General features: G+C 47.5%; 1 protein-coding gene across 7 annotated transcripts in view; it reads right to left on the reverse strand.

The window, feature by feature from the left end:
• LEF1 (lymphoid enhancer binding factor 1) overlaps positions 1-14,159 on the reverse strand; it is a 69,596-nt gene extending 55,437 nt beyond the window's left edge. Inside the window, exons 1-4 of one of the 7 annotated variants that reach the window (XM_085058369.1) lie at positions 13,908-14,159; positions 13,161-13,389; positions 12,256-12,319; positions 10,654-10,787 (exon numbers count right to left, since the gene is read on the reverse strand). In XM_085058369.1, the coding sequence (XP_084914495.1) occupies positions 10,654-10,787; positions 12,256-12,319; positions 13,161-13,370 (408 nt within the window). In that variant the 5' untranslated portion in view covers positions 13,371-13,389; positions 13,908-14,159. Of the gene's footprint in view, positions 1-10,653; positions 10,788-12,255; positions 12,320-13,160; positions 13,780-13,907 lie in introns of those variants that run through there. The other 6 variants (XM_085058368.1, XM_085058370.1, XM_085058364.1 and 3 more) reach the window with 6 other exon arrangements.
• Positions 14,160-14,946: the final 787 nt, after the last annotated feature.

A 14,946-nucleotide genomic window follows, 5' to 3' on the forward strand; every position in this document is an offset into this window, starting at 1 on the left:
GACACCTCCTTGCAAACCATTCTTCCCACAGAGGCTGCCGAGGTGCAGGGCACAGATATCACTGAGACCTCGGCAGGTGCCCACCACAACTGGAAGAGGAAGACAGATGCCATTGCTGCCAAGATGCCATCCCAAAAAGCTGCTCTGAGATCCTCCCTTCCCCACGGTAAACAACAAAAGCCCCACCAGGCCGGTGCCAGGGGAGCTGCCAGAGAAGCTCTGGCTGGCCATCCCCAGCACATTGTGTGCAGGAGCCGTGAATCAATGGCAGGTTCCCAGGAGAGGGAGCACACCATGCTCGTTATCTAATTGTGTTTGCACTGAACTTCTGAGAGGCATGGAGACAAAAGTGGGGGATGCAAATAATGATGCTGAGGACAAACAGCCTGCCCCCCTGCAGGGGGGAGAGCAAACAGAAAACCAAGTGGGAAGATATGGGTGCTGTTGTGTGGCAGGGAAGGAAAATGAGAAAACACTGTCTGGTTTTTGACAAAATTTTTTTTTGCTAATTTTATTAGGCCTCTTCTTGCTTTTACTTAGAAACTTCATTAGATTGTTTGCTCCTTCATTCAAAGGCTAGGTGTGAAACACAGCCACAGCCAGCACTCACACAAACTTTCTTCCTATCTGCACTGGCTTTAATTCTCTTATATTCCCTCCCTCCACCACATACATCTCAGTTTTTGCTTTCTCAGACTTCTTGTTTGCTTTCATTAAAAAACCCAAAAAAAACCAACAAAAAAACCCAAACAAAAAAACCCAAAAAAAACAACCCAAGATTTTGTTCCCACCTCTGCCATCACCTCCCTCTAAGACTCCAAACAAATGTTGCTTTTTTGGGTCCTCATTTGCAGAAGCCACCTTTCAGACTGTACCTTTGCTTTTGGGAGCAGAGTGGGGGGAAGCAGAGGATATCCACGCACACACAAACACACAACCCCAGTGCCAGCATGGGCACCAGGGATACTTCCTAGGAATCTGCCAGCAGTCACTAACAAACCGCAATTTCCACGGGTCACATCCTCATGCTACACTCTAGGTTGGGCAATTATACACAGAATTTACCTATTTCATGCTTAATTGCACAGGTACAAACTTTTGCTCCAGCCCTGAAACAGCTATAACTTACCAGTGGCACTGTTGTTACCACAGACACCTCTGCCAGTCCTGGCTTAACCTCCTCAGCTCAAATCTCAGCCACTGCCTTAACCAGCCATCCCCTCCTGGGAGAACCCAGCAGAGGAGAGAGAGGAACTGCAGGTAGCACAAGAAAGGCCAGCGTCAGCCCACGGCTGACTTGTGAGCTACAGACTCCTGGGCTGTGACACACCACCTCCAGAAGAAAAATGTGAGACCCACCTGTGGGCTCTTCTGCTGACTGAACCTGAAAAAATAATTTTTCCACTAGATATCGGCCAGAGAGATTCATTTAATGGAGGAGAGCATTTTTTGTGCAGTAAGTACAACTGTGTAACAAAATGACTGTATTTACTTGGAGTCCTGGAAGACAAGCTTCCCAAATCCACCTCTGAGATTTCCTTCTCCTAAGAAGTCTGCCAGTGTCCCAAACACAGGGGTTTCTGAACAGGCTTTGATTCAGCCACATTTCCCGACTGAATATTTATTGTTCTGCCCCATTAGCCTGCATTATTCTCACTTACACACATTTCCTTGGAAAGAAAAAGCAATAAAAGGAAGGATTTAAAGTGTCAAAGAGAGAGGGAAACTCCCTACGCAAGTTGTTTTGGAAGAACCCTTGAACTTGAAAAAGACGTTTCAAGAGCATTCTGACCAGCTCTCCTACAGTCTCTTAATATTTCCTTATTACAAAGAATGAAGTCATCCTCTTACAGGTCACTCTGATAAGAAGATTATATTTGCCAGTTATAAAAAAAAAAAGTGTTTGCAGTATTGCTGTCAGACTGTCTGGGGAGTCACCTAATAAATTAGCATTTTCTTGTGGTTCTCCTATTCCAATGCTTCCTTCTGAAGATTTGCATCTAAAACAGGATCGCTGCACTATTATCTTAGAAATATCCTCAAAATAACAAAGATAGGGGAAAAAAAGTCTCAACAAAACCTGAAAAATCCACACACTTAAGAGCTAAGCTTTTTAAAGTTTTTTTTTTTTTCTCTTTAAATCCAGCACAGTTTCCTTTTCTCCCTATAGCAGGGGTATTTAAGACATGAAATAATGTGGGAGAGAAAAGGTTTTGAGTAACAAGTTTTTCAAATCCGGCATGTTCAATTCAGACTTATTTTTTCAAGTTGAATTTCAGTGGTGTGCAGGAGGCAATCGGACAGTAAAAAACAGACCAAAATACAGCCCAGCATGCTACTGTCAGAGGGCAGCCAAACCAGGGGCATTCTTCAGGGTAAACTATTTTAATCGCTTGAGTTTTTACAAATGTATTCCAGTATGTTTGATGTACAGCTTATTTCCTCCCTATCCTCAGCAACTCTCCCAGTGCCAGCTGGGTGAGCTCCCTGCTCCTTCCTGTGTTGATCTCCAGGGCTGGAGGTGACTTGGACCTGCCCTGGGGTCCCACATCTGACCCTCAGCCACCTGTGAGCTCCCACCCCACTCCCAAAAGCTCCTCAAGAGGCTGAACCTGCACGCACATTTGCATTTGAAAAAGGAGGATCTGGATGTGAACACAGGGACAGTTTTTACACTTGGAAGCGCCTAATTCTCATGGAGAGGTTCAGGGGAGAATTCAGCTTCCCCCAGTTGGGAGGGATCCCTGCACTGGGTCAAGCCTAGCTATTCTCCTGCTTCACCTCAACTTTTTTGTACACAACTTTTTTTCAGTTTAAGATACAGAAATCCTGCCGACCAGACCACAAGGATGAAAGCAGCTGCCACAAAGCCTAAATTGAGGAGACAGCAGAGATGTGAGAATGAATCCAGCCTGTAAAAACTACTTGAAGAAGATGTGCAAGGGCATTTTTGCAGCACGGGACTAAACATGCTCACTGTGAGAGCACACGGGAATGATACAAAACTGCAATGAAGGAAATGCAGGACTGGCAGGAGGCAAAATAAAGAGCAAGAAAAAACACAGTTGCCACTTGTAACTGCAGCTTCCTGAACCCAATACAGCACCACTCAAACTTCAGAAAGGAGAAACCCTCAACAAATCACTGGATTGTGGCATTTTAGAAAAGTAAACACATTTGTGTCGCTGGACACAATTTATCTGCGTTTTAGCACACCGGCAGGCAAAAGGCCTTCTCCCAGAGCGTGGTCTGCGTTTGACAAGTGTTGACACTTTAAATCATCACCTCCACATTGTACTTTTTTTATGCTGGACAAAGCTTGCCAATGCAAGATTTGATAGGGATGAAGAAAGATCAAGGCAAGAAGATATGCCAGAACTGTGGAGAGACAACAGACGGTCACAAAGATAAATCTCTGAGGCAGTTTTGAAATACAGAAAAAGACAGAAAATTGAAGAAATAGAGCCTTATAGCATAGCTGAGTGACCAGTTAGAGACAGAGCTCTGAGCAGCCAGTGTCACTAGGATGCTTACTCAGAAATACAGAGCCTACAGGGATAGCATTTTAGAGCTCATTGCTCTCCACCTCTGAGCCAACACAACTGCCCAACAAAAGTCCTATGATCCTTTTCCCTGTTTTTTGAACATACATGGTGAATCAAGCAATTTCCAGACTGGTTTTCCTTGGATAATGACTGCGGATCCATCCAGACCTCCATTCAAGTCAGCTAATGTGAAAATGAGCTGTCATCTGTATCCATGGGATTTCAGCATCATGCCTTCCAATTCCATGCAATCTTACTTCTTGTGCTGAAACTGTGGGGGGTTCATTGCAGCTCCCACAAGTTCCAAGTTTCTTAGAGCAGGGCCACTAGGTATGTGCAGCACCAGCCTGCTTCAAACTATTTTCAAGGTTCCCTACTCAGAAAGCAAGGAGGGGAAAGAAAAAAAAGGTCACACAAGCAGCTTTCTCCTGCTCTTTGCCAGAGCAGGATTACCAGGGCTGCCTCACACCATGAGCACATGTACCCTGCTCCTTTGAAGCACCAGCCCTGTCAGAAGGCACCTCATGGCAAATCTTTGCATGAAATCCCATGGTCCCAAGGGACTTCTTCCCCCTGCCCTGGTGTGGGTGAAGCAGACCTGCTCACTGACTCATGCGGCACTGTTTGAAGTACAGGGCTGGAGTGCTAAAAGTGCTTGGATAGACAGACACTTGTGGGAATTAACTGCTCTCTGGCTTGCTTAATAACTCCTAGCCAAAGCAATTCTCTGGTTTATGTGTTACAGCTGGTGACAGCACTACACTTACTTTTTAAGTTGAGCTGCCCATTTTATAAATATTCAATCAAAGCCTCGTAACTTTACACTTGTAATTTTTGCTGACTAAGATCATCCTATTGATTTTATGCCTCAACCTTACCTATATCCACAGCCATTTAAAGAAAATAAACAATCATTGACTCGACCTTTCAGCTCTGTGAAAAGGGTCTTCTACACAAGGGATTTGGTAACTTTGAAGATCACAGGCAAAGATATTCTAGGTCCTTCACCTCATCCTGAAACCCCAGCAAGCATCACCACCACCAAAAGTCACAGCAGGCCAGCCACTTTTCCTCAGGTAGTTCAGGCCCCTTTTCTTCCCCTTTAGGAGAGCAGGCAATCCCTGACTGATTAGCACAGTTGGTGCACATGTTAACTCCCTACTGCACTTCTAGCTCAATCCCAAAAATTCAATGAATACATTTTTTTTAAGTGCTCAATCACTTTCTTGCTGAGAGGACAGATTCCTTTGAAGTGGGAATCCCAAACTAAATAAACATATCCACAAGATCCAAGTCTCAAATAGAAGCCACTGGGTTGCTAGATTAAATTATTTTGAATGCAATTTTCTTAAGTGAATCTAATGCTTGTGAGGGGCTGGAGCAACAGAAACACTAATCCCCAAGTGCCCAGGCAGGAGCAGCACACCTGGCAGCTGTGACTCCTGCCACCAGTGTCCTGCAGAAAGGGACCAAACCCAGCAGCCAGACGAGCACTGTCCTCACACCAAACATGTCTTACAACCAAAACCAGCTTGGAGATAAATGCCTGCTATCCATGACAGGGCAGTCTGGGGTAAATGGGAGCCATCTATGCATAGCTGGAGCATCACAGCTCATGGTTTCCCTGCAGAAGTGGGGACAACATGAGCTGAGGACAACCTGACTTGACCAGGTCAAGGACAGACTGCCTGGCTCCCAGCAATGTTTTCCTTGAACCAGACACATGCTGGATCACTGTCCATCCATGTGAGAGCAGCACAGGAGATCACAGAGGGACACACAACACACAGACCTCAGGCCGCAAAATGTTCAGTGTCCACATTAAAACAGACTTTTGCATGTTTGTCTTCTTGAGAGACATGGTGTTTTACTACTAGCAAAAAAAAAAAAAAAGCACATGCCTCTGATAAGACTTCAGAAATATTAAGCAGCAATAAAATGCTTTTGTGTGGGTTATTTCCTTCCCATATCAGGAGGCATTTTCGCTAACTATAAACAGAAGTTAAGTACTCATGAGAAGCCAGGCCTGCGGTACCCAAGCTTTTCAATGCCTGCAGCCATGCAGCGCTGCAACGATCTGGAAAAAGCCTTTTCCTCTTTTGATGCCTGAACCTGTGGAGCTTCAGGCTTTCTTCTTGAGCCATATCCTCCTTGGCACTTGCAGCCCATAACAAGCTATTCTTATTAACATTTTTTTCTGGGCTGGAATTAAGTTGGAAAAGAGACAGGAATGACATTTTGCTTAAACCACTTTAAAAAGTAAGCAGCAGCTCTACCATTTAAACTTTATATTGAATTAGCTCCTACATATATGAAAAATTGGATATTTAGGACATAAACACACACACATATTACTATACAAAATCTCCAACTTTGATGATTTGTAATGGGTGGGGTTTTTGATAATGTCTCTGCTCAAGCCACCCACACACAATTTCTGCCTCTGCACTGAGACATCAGGAGATCATTTTGTTTTCCCCTTGCCCATTCACAATTACATAAATTTGCTAATTGCATCAACGTGACAAAGAGAAGGCAGCAGAAGCCTGAAAGGTGTTTTCTTCACCAGTATGTGCCAAGGACCACGGTAATGATGAGCTACACACCTAAGGCTCTGCCTGGAGCTCTTATCATGAGCAACCAGGCTGAGCTTCAGACAAGGACAACCTAGAGCCACTGTGGTAACTTCTTCCGCCCCCTTTTCCAGATGGAGGATTCATCTTGTTAAGTGGGGGAAAGAAAATGCCACCAAAACTCATCCCATGACCATTCATGGCTCAGGTTTATGTTTCACTGTGGCCTGACTATATCTTAGATTGATCAGTTGTGATTGCTTGAGTCAGAGCAGCTGAGGGACACGTTTGCAGCAATGAGGTCCCACTATTAGGGCTGAGCAGATTCCTATTCTTCCCGATGCTGCCATTTGGCACAACTTGCCAAGCTCCTCAGAAAATAGTGCTAAAATTCCTCCCTGGGCAAACGCTAATACACTCCATCAAGTTCTGCTTCCATACAGCCAGGAAGCTTTGTGCTCCTCTGTGCCTGATTTCAAAGTTATTTAAGGAGCTAATCGGCATCATTCGACTGCACTGAGAAGCCATGCACTGCACAGGGTGAAGCTGCAGAGCTTTGGTGCTGGATAAGCAGCTCTGGCTTGTCGAGCCCCTCAGATGCCCTTTTCCTCAAGCATTGGTCTGGGGGTGTGGAGGGAAGAGAGACATCTGCAACAGGACTACAGCTGCCTAAGGCCCCCCAAGCATCCTGCTCCAATGCCGACTTGGGAATCAGAGCAAAGCTTTCTGGTGAGTGATAGGGGAGCAGGAGCTGAGCCACAGCATCTGCACTGTGAAAGCCTATTTTATATTGGGCCAGGGAGGTTTCAGCTGACCACAGCTCCCAGCAATTCCTTACAAATGCATAGGAAGCAGAGGCAAGTTCTAAGGAAAAGACAATGCAATGAAAAATCAAGTTTGTATCCTTCTGCTCCCATACATTCCCCTTGGGACTCCAAAATTTCCCCACAAGCAAGTGAATCAGCCAGCTTTCAGAGGGACAGAAGATGTAGCTAGGGAAACAAAACCCTCTCACTGAGGCCCTGCAGCCACTCATTTTTTGTATTTCTACCCTCATCCTTTCCTCTGCCCATATTATCCTCCCAATTTTTCTGGGGACATCAGCTCTTCAAGACAGGAACTAACTCCATACCCCCTGCCATGCTGAAACACACAAAGAATATCCAAAATCTGGGCTAGTCCTGCATTATTCCTAGCAACCCAACTCCTTAGAAGAATTCCTCGTCATTTTCAAATGGATATGCTGCGTTTTGCAAGTTACCCTAAGATGTTTATACATTGTATCCTCGGACCTACTTAACACATCCAGCTGCTACAAAGAGGCAGTTGAGCCACCAAGAAATAAAGCCAGACCGCAAGAACGCATAGAACACACAAAATTGAGGTTGCAGAAATCCTCTATCTTTCCGTGGGAAGTTTAATTCATGGAGAATGAGGAAGAAACAAAGACAAAATTATCTTCTGGATGAATTTACAACATGGAGAAACTATCCTTCTTCAGTCACCTCCTTTGTTCCCACGTTCCCATCAAACAGACAAGAAAGGTTTGCCACCCCAAAACTAGTCTTGTTAACCAAAGCAAAAACCCACACGTTAGAAAACAAACAGCTTGTCTCCAACTCCCATCTCCAGTACCCCTGCGATGCTGAGAAACCACCAAAAGATATCTCTAGCACACAGGATGCACATTCACCAGGTGTTGCTGCGGTTTTGGTACCATCACATGCCACTTCTCCTGCAGCCACCCAAACCAGCTGCTTCACTTTTCCACTTACCCACCTATCTGATAAGAACACATACTGCGGCATGAGGCTCCTACCTGAACTTGCATTAACACTCTCCTGCTCCCACAAATACAACTTGGAGAAAGCAAATCAGTTGCCAGTCAAATAAGAAAATTTTTTAAAAAATAAAAAGAAAAAGAAGTGCGGAAGGAGAATGGGGAAGGCAAGACCACTCTAACAATAGCAAATTTTGGGATATTCTAAATCCTTCTCAAACACCCTCTCCCCTCCGACAGCTGCACTAAAATTAGGCTTCATTTTTTAAATCACGGTTTGTTAGACAAGTTGTGTCCGACTATAGATTTGTTCTTTTAATTTTACAAAGCAAGCTGCTAAAGCAGTCACCTTTGCAAAAAAAAAAAAAAAAAAAAAAAATGAAAGGCTTTTTTTCCCCCTACATATGGTGATGAAAGTAACTTTTTTCCCTTTCCAGCAAAGCTTTGCTCTCCTTCCTCTTAGATGGTCCTTGCCCTGTGTCTGGACACCATTCCCCAGGGGACCATCCCCGGGGCAGTTTGCAGTCAGCAGGTCCTTCCAAGGTGGAAAAAAAGAGTCAGCGCCCCAGGGCTCCTTTTTAATCCTGGCTAACACCTCCAGGCAACAGATGCATCAACAAGAAGCGTCTTTGTCATGCAAATAGCAGGGCGCAGGTACACACCAGGCACAAATGGCTGGGGACCGACACCCCAGGGGAGACCTCTGCCTCCAGTGCTTGCTGATCTCAGCTGCTCCTTGCCCTGGAAAGGGGAGGCAGAGCAAACCTGGAGGGACCCCACAGAGGTGAGAGCGGCGCGGCGCCGGGGCTGTGGAAAGCCATGGAGAGAGCGAACGTGGCACCTCCTGCATGCCGCGTTTTGATCTCCCGCGCATTGAAACCTGATTGTCAGCTACGAGCCTAACAAAGATTATAGTTCAATTAAACAAAAAAATTATTTAATAACTCAAGCGTGTAGCCTTGTGGTTAAAGTGAAAGAACTCCAGGCTTATGTCAACATTGCAGCCCTGCAACAGCACTATTTTATTGAAATAGTGGTGCTGCTGTAACATGCAAGAGCAGCACTGAACGAAATTAGCCCCTCAGATGTTCAGCAGGCAGCTTTACAATTAAAAACAAGATATGTTTTCCTCCCTTGCTCCCCACTAACACACAAAAGGGCAGTTCCTCAAGTACCTGAGACAAGAGACTCTGCAAGATTCTGAGGACATTGATGCCAGATCTGTAAAGAGTGGCAGCATGAATACGTGGGGAAAATTCTCAGCGAATAATTAAATTGGATTTTGTTGTTCCAAGCCACGCACCAGCACTCAGGACTTTCTTAGGAAGGTAACATGGCAAAGAGGGGGTAAATAAAAAAAGTCTAAAGTCTCCGAGCCCTCCAAAGGGCAGGTTTGAGTTTCGATGCCCTCTTGAAAAGCTGCATGCTTTTCCCTATTGATACATCCAAACAGAAGTTTTCTGTAGAACAGCATTTACAACAACAACTATCAACAGACTGTTATCATCATGCTTCACCCTAAATGGCTGTAGGCCTCTGAACTGGAATTTATACACAAAAACCGCCCCACAGCTATAGAAAGCAATATATTTCATGAGTTTTTGCATCTTTCAAATGCAGATCCATGTGTATTCCTGTGCCAAAGCACCCTGTCATTCCGACTCCAAACATACACCAATTTAGCATGTTTTGCTGCTGTCAAATTACCAATACAGATCAGTCCCTGTTCTTTTTGGTTTTGACGTCAAATGCAACAATCCTGAATAAAAATCAAGAACATCAGAGAGCAAAACAATGCCATGAGAGAGACCTCCAAGTAAAGAATCTAAGAGCCAGTAAAAGGGAAAACTGCTTTATCACAGGGAAGTAACAGCATCCAACTTCTCATATCACAGCACGCACAACGGCAGCGGCATTTTTCCAGCAGGATGCCTACAAGCAAATTGTTTCCCGCTCCACTCTGGTTCTACTAATATAATTTCCACAGCTCATTTTAACACTGCCTCTCCATTGCTCTATATGTATACCAAGAGGCTTACAAAAATAAATGGGAATTGACTATCCAGAATTAAAAGTACATTAAAATCCATTAAACATGCATCTACACCAATGGAAACAGAGGGACCAACCTGGAAGAATCAGTGCTCACCACAATGCAAGGGAAAGCTGTAACTACTGCATCATGGTTGATATTAATTCCTAAACGACCATTTCACAATTTCTGGCTGAAGATACAGAGTATGTTTCAAAGCAATGCTGCCAGATAGATAAAGCCTTCATGCAGACCAACTGATGGTGGAAATAAATATCAACCAGCAAAGAGCAATGCCACATCTGAAGGCAAAAAAAATCCAATCTTCTCATCTTAACAACATGCAACTTTAGCAGTTCTGCTTCCAGCCCTTGATTTTCCTCAACAAACGAAGAGTTAAAGCCAGAAAATTCACATCTGTCCCAGTCACTACAAAGACGGCATTTACATCATTCTGCCATACATTATCCTGCGGCCGTAAACCAGGGCTCCCCCCACAAAGCCCCCAGCCCTGTTCACAGACATTAATCTCAGCTTTTCCACTGTGATCACGGCCAACACCTCTAAGAGCTCTCATACTCCACTGGACAGAGGCTCTGAACAGCAGAAGCTTAACCTTCATCGTTACTGAAACTACCCAAAAGACCCCGTTTTCAACACTCTGTAGACCAAACAGGAGGAAACACAGCTTGCCAAAACCAGTCTTTGGAAGAGATAACTCACTGTTCTGGGGATGGGTGGCGACAGAGATCCATTAGGCATGTATGGGTCGTTATTCATATTTGGCATCATGATATACCCAGAATAACCAGAGTATGATGGTCCCTTGCTGTATAAGCCACTGTCGGGATGCTTTCCTATGGAAGATGAAACAATGATTACATTATTCCCCACATATGCATTTCTCATGAGTTAGAGCATTTAAACAGGTACTGTGCATATTTAAAAATGTTCTGCATGCAAATGTTTTCTTGCTCATGGAAATTACTGCTGACAAAAAGCAATCCGAAGCAATTTATAACAACATTTTTTTCTAGGAAGAGTTTATTCTTAAAGGAGCAAATACTCTTGGTGAGGAGTTTGTGTTTAAAATACAGAATAGCCTCAGAGTAAATTATTTTGCTAACACCCATTCAGATCAAAGTAGATACATAAGCAATGACATCACATTTCTCAAGTAGCAGTTTTCTCCAATTTTGTACATGTTTCTAGGATTTGTGGGTTCAATATTATTGCCAGTATGGGTTTCCAACATCATTGTTAAGGAAGAGAGGACAGGGCTGTGATAACTAGGTATAATTCTCTTCGCTTGCTGAGCCAGTATGTGCAGCAAACAATTCATTCTGGCTATGCTCATTGGGAAAAATTAAAGGGCAGGGGGTGGCTTGGAAGGAGGTCCTCACAATTTGGGAGAGAGACTGTTGGGCACACGTGGTACTACAGTCAAGAGGGAAGCCAAGTGAGGGAGGCTATTTGGTAGGAAAATAAAGTGTTTGGGTCCAGGTCCTGCAAATCGGTATGAACAGGTCTCCCACCTACACACACATTGACAAGGATACTATTTGAAAGTGAGGTTTTAAGAAAATGCAGGGCTGAAAAGAAAACTATCCAGAGCTGAACACCTCCCCTTCACTGCCAAAATGCTATGAGCATGGACATCATTGCTTTTAGGCTGTTTAACGACAAATTTGAAGGAAGATGGCCTCAGAGTCCTGGAAAGCACCAAGACTGAACTGTGTCTGTCTTTATATGGAATTTATGATCTGGTTTATCTTGTGATGATAAGCATTTGATTTTAAACATAATCTCCCATCCTTCACAGAACACATTCTTTACACGTATGTCCAGCTTCCTAAATTACATTCAATGAACTCTGCTATTTCCTCTGTCCTTCTCAATCAAAATTAACCAGTTGGTACATTTTTAAAAAGCAAGAGGTCTGTTCATACTTAGATTTGAAAGAGGAGATTTAAGTGACAGACTATGGCTATGGGGAAAAGCAGAGTTTCTGAACACAACTGTGCATTGTATGAGTGAAAACATAGATGTGTTTTAGCTGATATCCTAAAAATAGTTATTTCTTCAGTGAAGATCCATTTGGCCTACTTATCAGTTTCTAAACAACTGAAATACCATTTGGCCACTCAAGATAAACGTGCTGCACATCCATCTCCTTTTCAAATGCTCTTCGAAAATGCTCTGGCATCCCTCTTTCCCAAAAGGTACTAAATTTATGTTTCCCAAAAGAAACCAAGTTCCACTTTGAGGACTGTGTGGATGGTTACAGAGGGACAATATTGCAAGACAAGACTGTGCGCATCTCACCTTCCTCGGGGTGTTCTCTGCCTTTATCATGGTAGGAATCCTGTGCTTGAGTCTGCCTGGAAACCTGACCACAAGGAATCCACCATCAGAAAAGAAAAAAAAGAAAAAAGTCATTGTATGGATGCTCATTTATCAATCACAGGGCTACAGTTTCTTGAAGAAAGAAAAAAGTTAATGAGCATGAGATAAACATAATTTTCCTCTTAAGTAGCTAGGAAGGCAACTGTAGCAGAAATACTTGTGTTATCGATCATCATATTTTATGACGTGAATAACTACAGGGTTTTGCAAGGCATTTCTAGCAGAAGCACTCCGCTTTTGATGAAAGTGGATAATTTCTGGAAAATATTTGGCGCTCTGGTGGTCAAAACGGTCTTGGTAAAAAGATACCAAAAATAATAATGAAAATTAGGTTGCCCTCCTTAGCAGATCTTTAGGGGAAAAAAACCAATTTATTTTTTTTAAAGGCAGGTACCCCGCTCGCCGTGGAGTTGTTTTAGAGTCGGGAATTTCTTCCCAAACAGTTTTATGCAAATCCCTTAAAGAGTTTACAGCTAATGCTCCGACCCTGCTGATTTTACTGAGGAAATTTCATGGCTGCTTGAGGTCTAATACCACCGCACCGTCGGGGAACTCGCGGCAACTTTCTCGTCCCGGGCCGAAGCGCGGAAGCAGCCAGCCCCTCCAGCCTATTTCCCGGACGCGGTGCTCGCCCGGCTCTGCCCGACACACCTCTGGAAACAGGATTTAGGGTGAGATGATTTTTTTCTGATGGGAAATCTAGAAGACAGAGGTTTCCCCGGTGCCCCGCCGAAGCTCCCTCCCCCGCGGCAGCGGCCGGAGCCCGCCGGCATCCCGCTCCCCCTCCGTCCGCGCTGCCCCGCGGAGCCCCCGCGGCCGCGCACCTCGTGCCCGTTGGCGCCGGGGGCGATCTCGGACTCGTTGACGAGGGAGGACTTGATATCGGCCAGGTCGCCCTCCTCCTCGGGGTGGCTGATCTCGGCGAAGATCTTCTCTTTCTGGGGGTCCCCCTCGTCCTTGAAGGGGATCATCTCATCGGTGGCGCAGAGCTCCGGGTCCCCCCCACCGCCCCCGGCCCCCGGCAGCTGCGGCATCCTCACGGCAGCGCGGCGTCTGCTGCGGCCGCCGGCCCGCCGCGGGAAGGGGAGCGGGAGGAGCAGCGGGGGGAGGAGGAGGAGGAGGGCGGAGGAGGAGGAGAGAGAGAAGAAGGAGGAGAGAAGAAGGAAAAATCCCGTGAACTCCTCGGGGTTGTTCTCGGCAGCTGGACACCCCCGCCTGTCCGCCCGCCCCCTCGGTGCCGAGGTACCCCGTCTCCCGCACAACACCGACGTCGCGGGAACCCTCGCCTCGCAGCGCCTCACGGCCGGAATAGGTCGAAATACGCCCGCTTGTGTCCCGACGGCGCCAGGCACCGCCTCCCAGGAGACCCGACCCCCCTCCATCCCCCCCGGGACCCGGGCTCACCCTGGGGGCGAGGATACGCGGAGGGGAGCGGAGCCCGCCCGCGCTTCGCCTCCGAGTGAAGTTGCCACCACCCCGGCGGGACCGAGTTAAAATGGCTGGGGGGAGGCGGGCAGAGGGAGGGGGCGTCCCGGGGGAAGGGGCCGGCGCTGCCCGTGCCGCGCACCCACCGGGCCTTTGTCCGCCGCTTCGTCCGCGGCTCCGGGCACGGCTGGGCTCGGCTCGGCGGCACCGCGAGGGGCGAGGAAGAAACAGCCCCGGGAGGGAGGGAGGGTAGGAGGGGAGGGATGGAGCGGGTAGGGAGGTGCACCCCCCTCGCTTCCCTCCGCGCCCGCGGGCAGGGGAAAAAGTTGCCGGCGCGGCGCCCCCGGCCGCCTCCGCGCTCAGCGCCCGGCGCGGGGCCTCCTGCCGCAGCCGGCGGGCGCGGCGCCCCACGGGGGGCAGCGGTGGGGCGCGGGGTGGCGGCGGCAGCGCAACTTCAGCATCGCTCCCGCCCTCCCTCCCTCACTCCGCCGTCGGGGCGGGGCGGGGCGGGGGCGGTGGAGATGAAAGGAGCCGCCGCCGTGACTGACACCGTGTCCGGGCCGGGAGGGCCGGGCGGCGGGGGCGGGGAGAGGAGGGGGCCGGGGCCAGAGCCAGGGAGGAGGGGAAGGGGGGGAGTGAGCGTGGGGCTGCCCCCGGGCAAACTTTGCTCTGGCTGCGCGGAGTAGCCACTCTGTGTGTCCGTGCGTGTGTCTACACGCACACGTGTACGCCCGTGTGTGTGCGTGTACGCGTCGCGGGGGCTGCTACGGGGCACTGCCGCTCCTCTCCCTCCCCAGCCAAGAGCCCGCCGAGGAGGGCACAGGCATTAGCTGCATCCCAGGGAAGGGCGGACAGACCTGCTTTTTTAGGGCTGCTTTGTTGAGCCTTCCCCATCGCCACATGGCGCTGCTCCGGTGTGGGAATTGTGCGAGGGATTGATTGACCAGGCTCAGCCCGCGCCCGCTTCGGACGAAGGGCAGAATTAAGACATCCCCATTGAATCCAGCAAGTGACCGGCAGAAACGAGTAGTAGCCCCCGAGAGTCAGGGAGAAACCCGTCGGGGTGAGCTCGTCCCAGTTTCGGACCGGTAAATGGAGCCAGAGCAGTAACGCAGATTTACCTCTCCACCCTGTCCCGTTCCCCCTGCACCGCGCTGCCCCGTTAGCTCCCGGCTGATCCGGCAT

Source organism: Lichenostomus cassidix, chromosome 4 (genome assembly GCF_008360975.1).
Source record: "Lichenostomus cassidix isolate B80296 chromosome 4, HeHo_3.0, whole genome shotgun sequence".
Lineage (NCBI taxonomy): Eukaryota > Metazoa > Chordata > Aves > Passeriformes > Meliphagidae > Lichenostomus > Lichenostomus cassidix.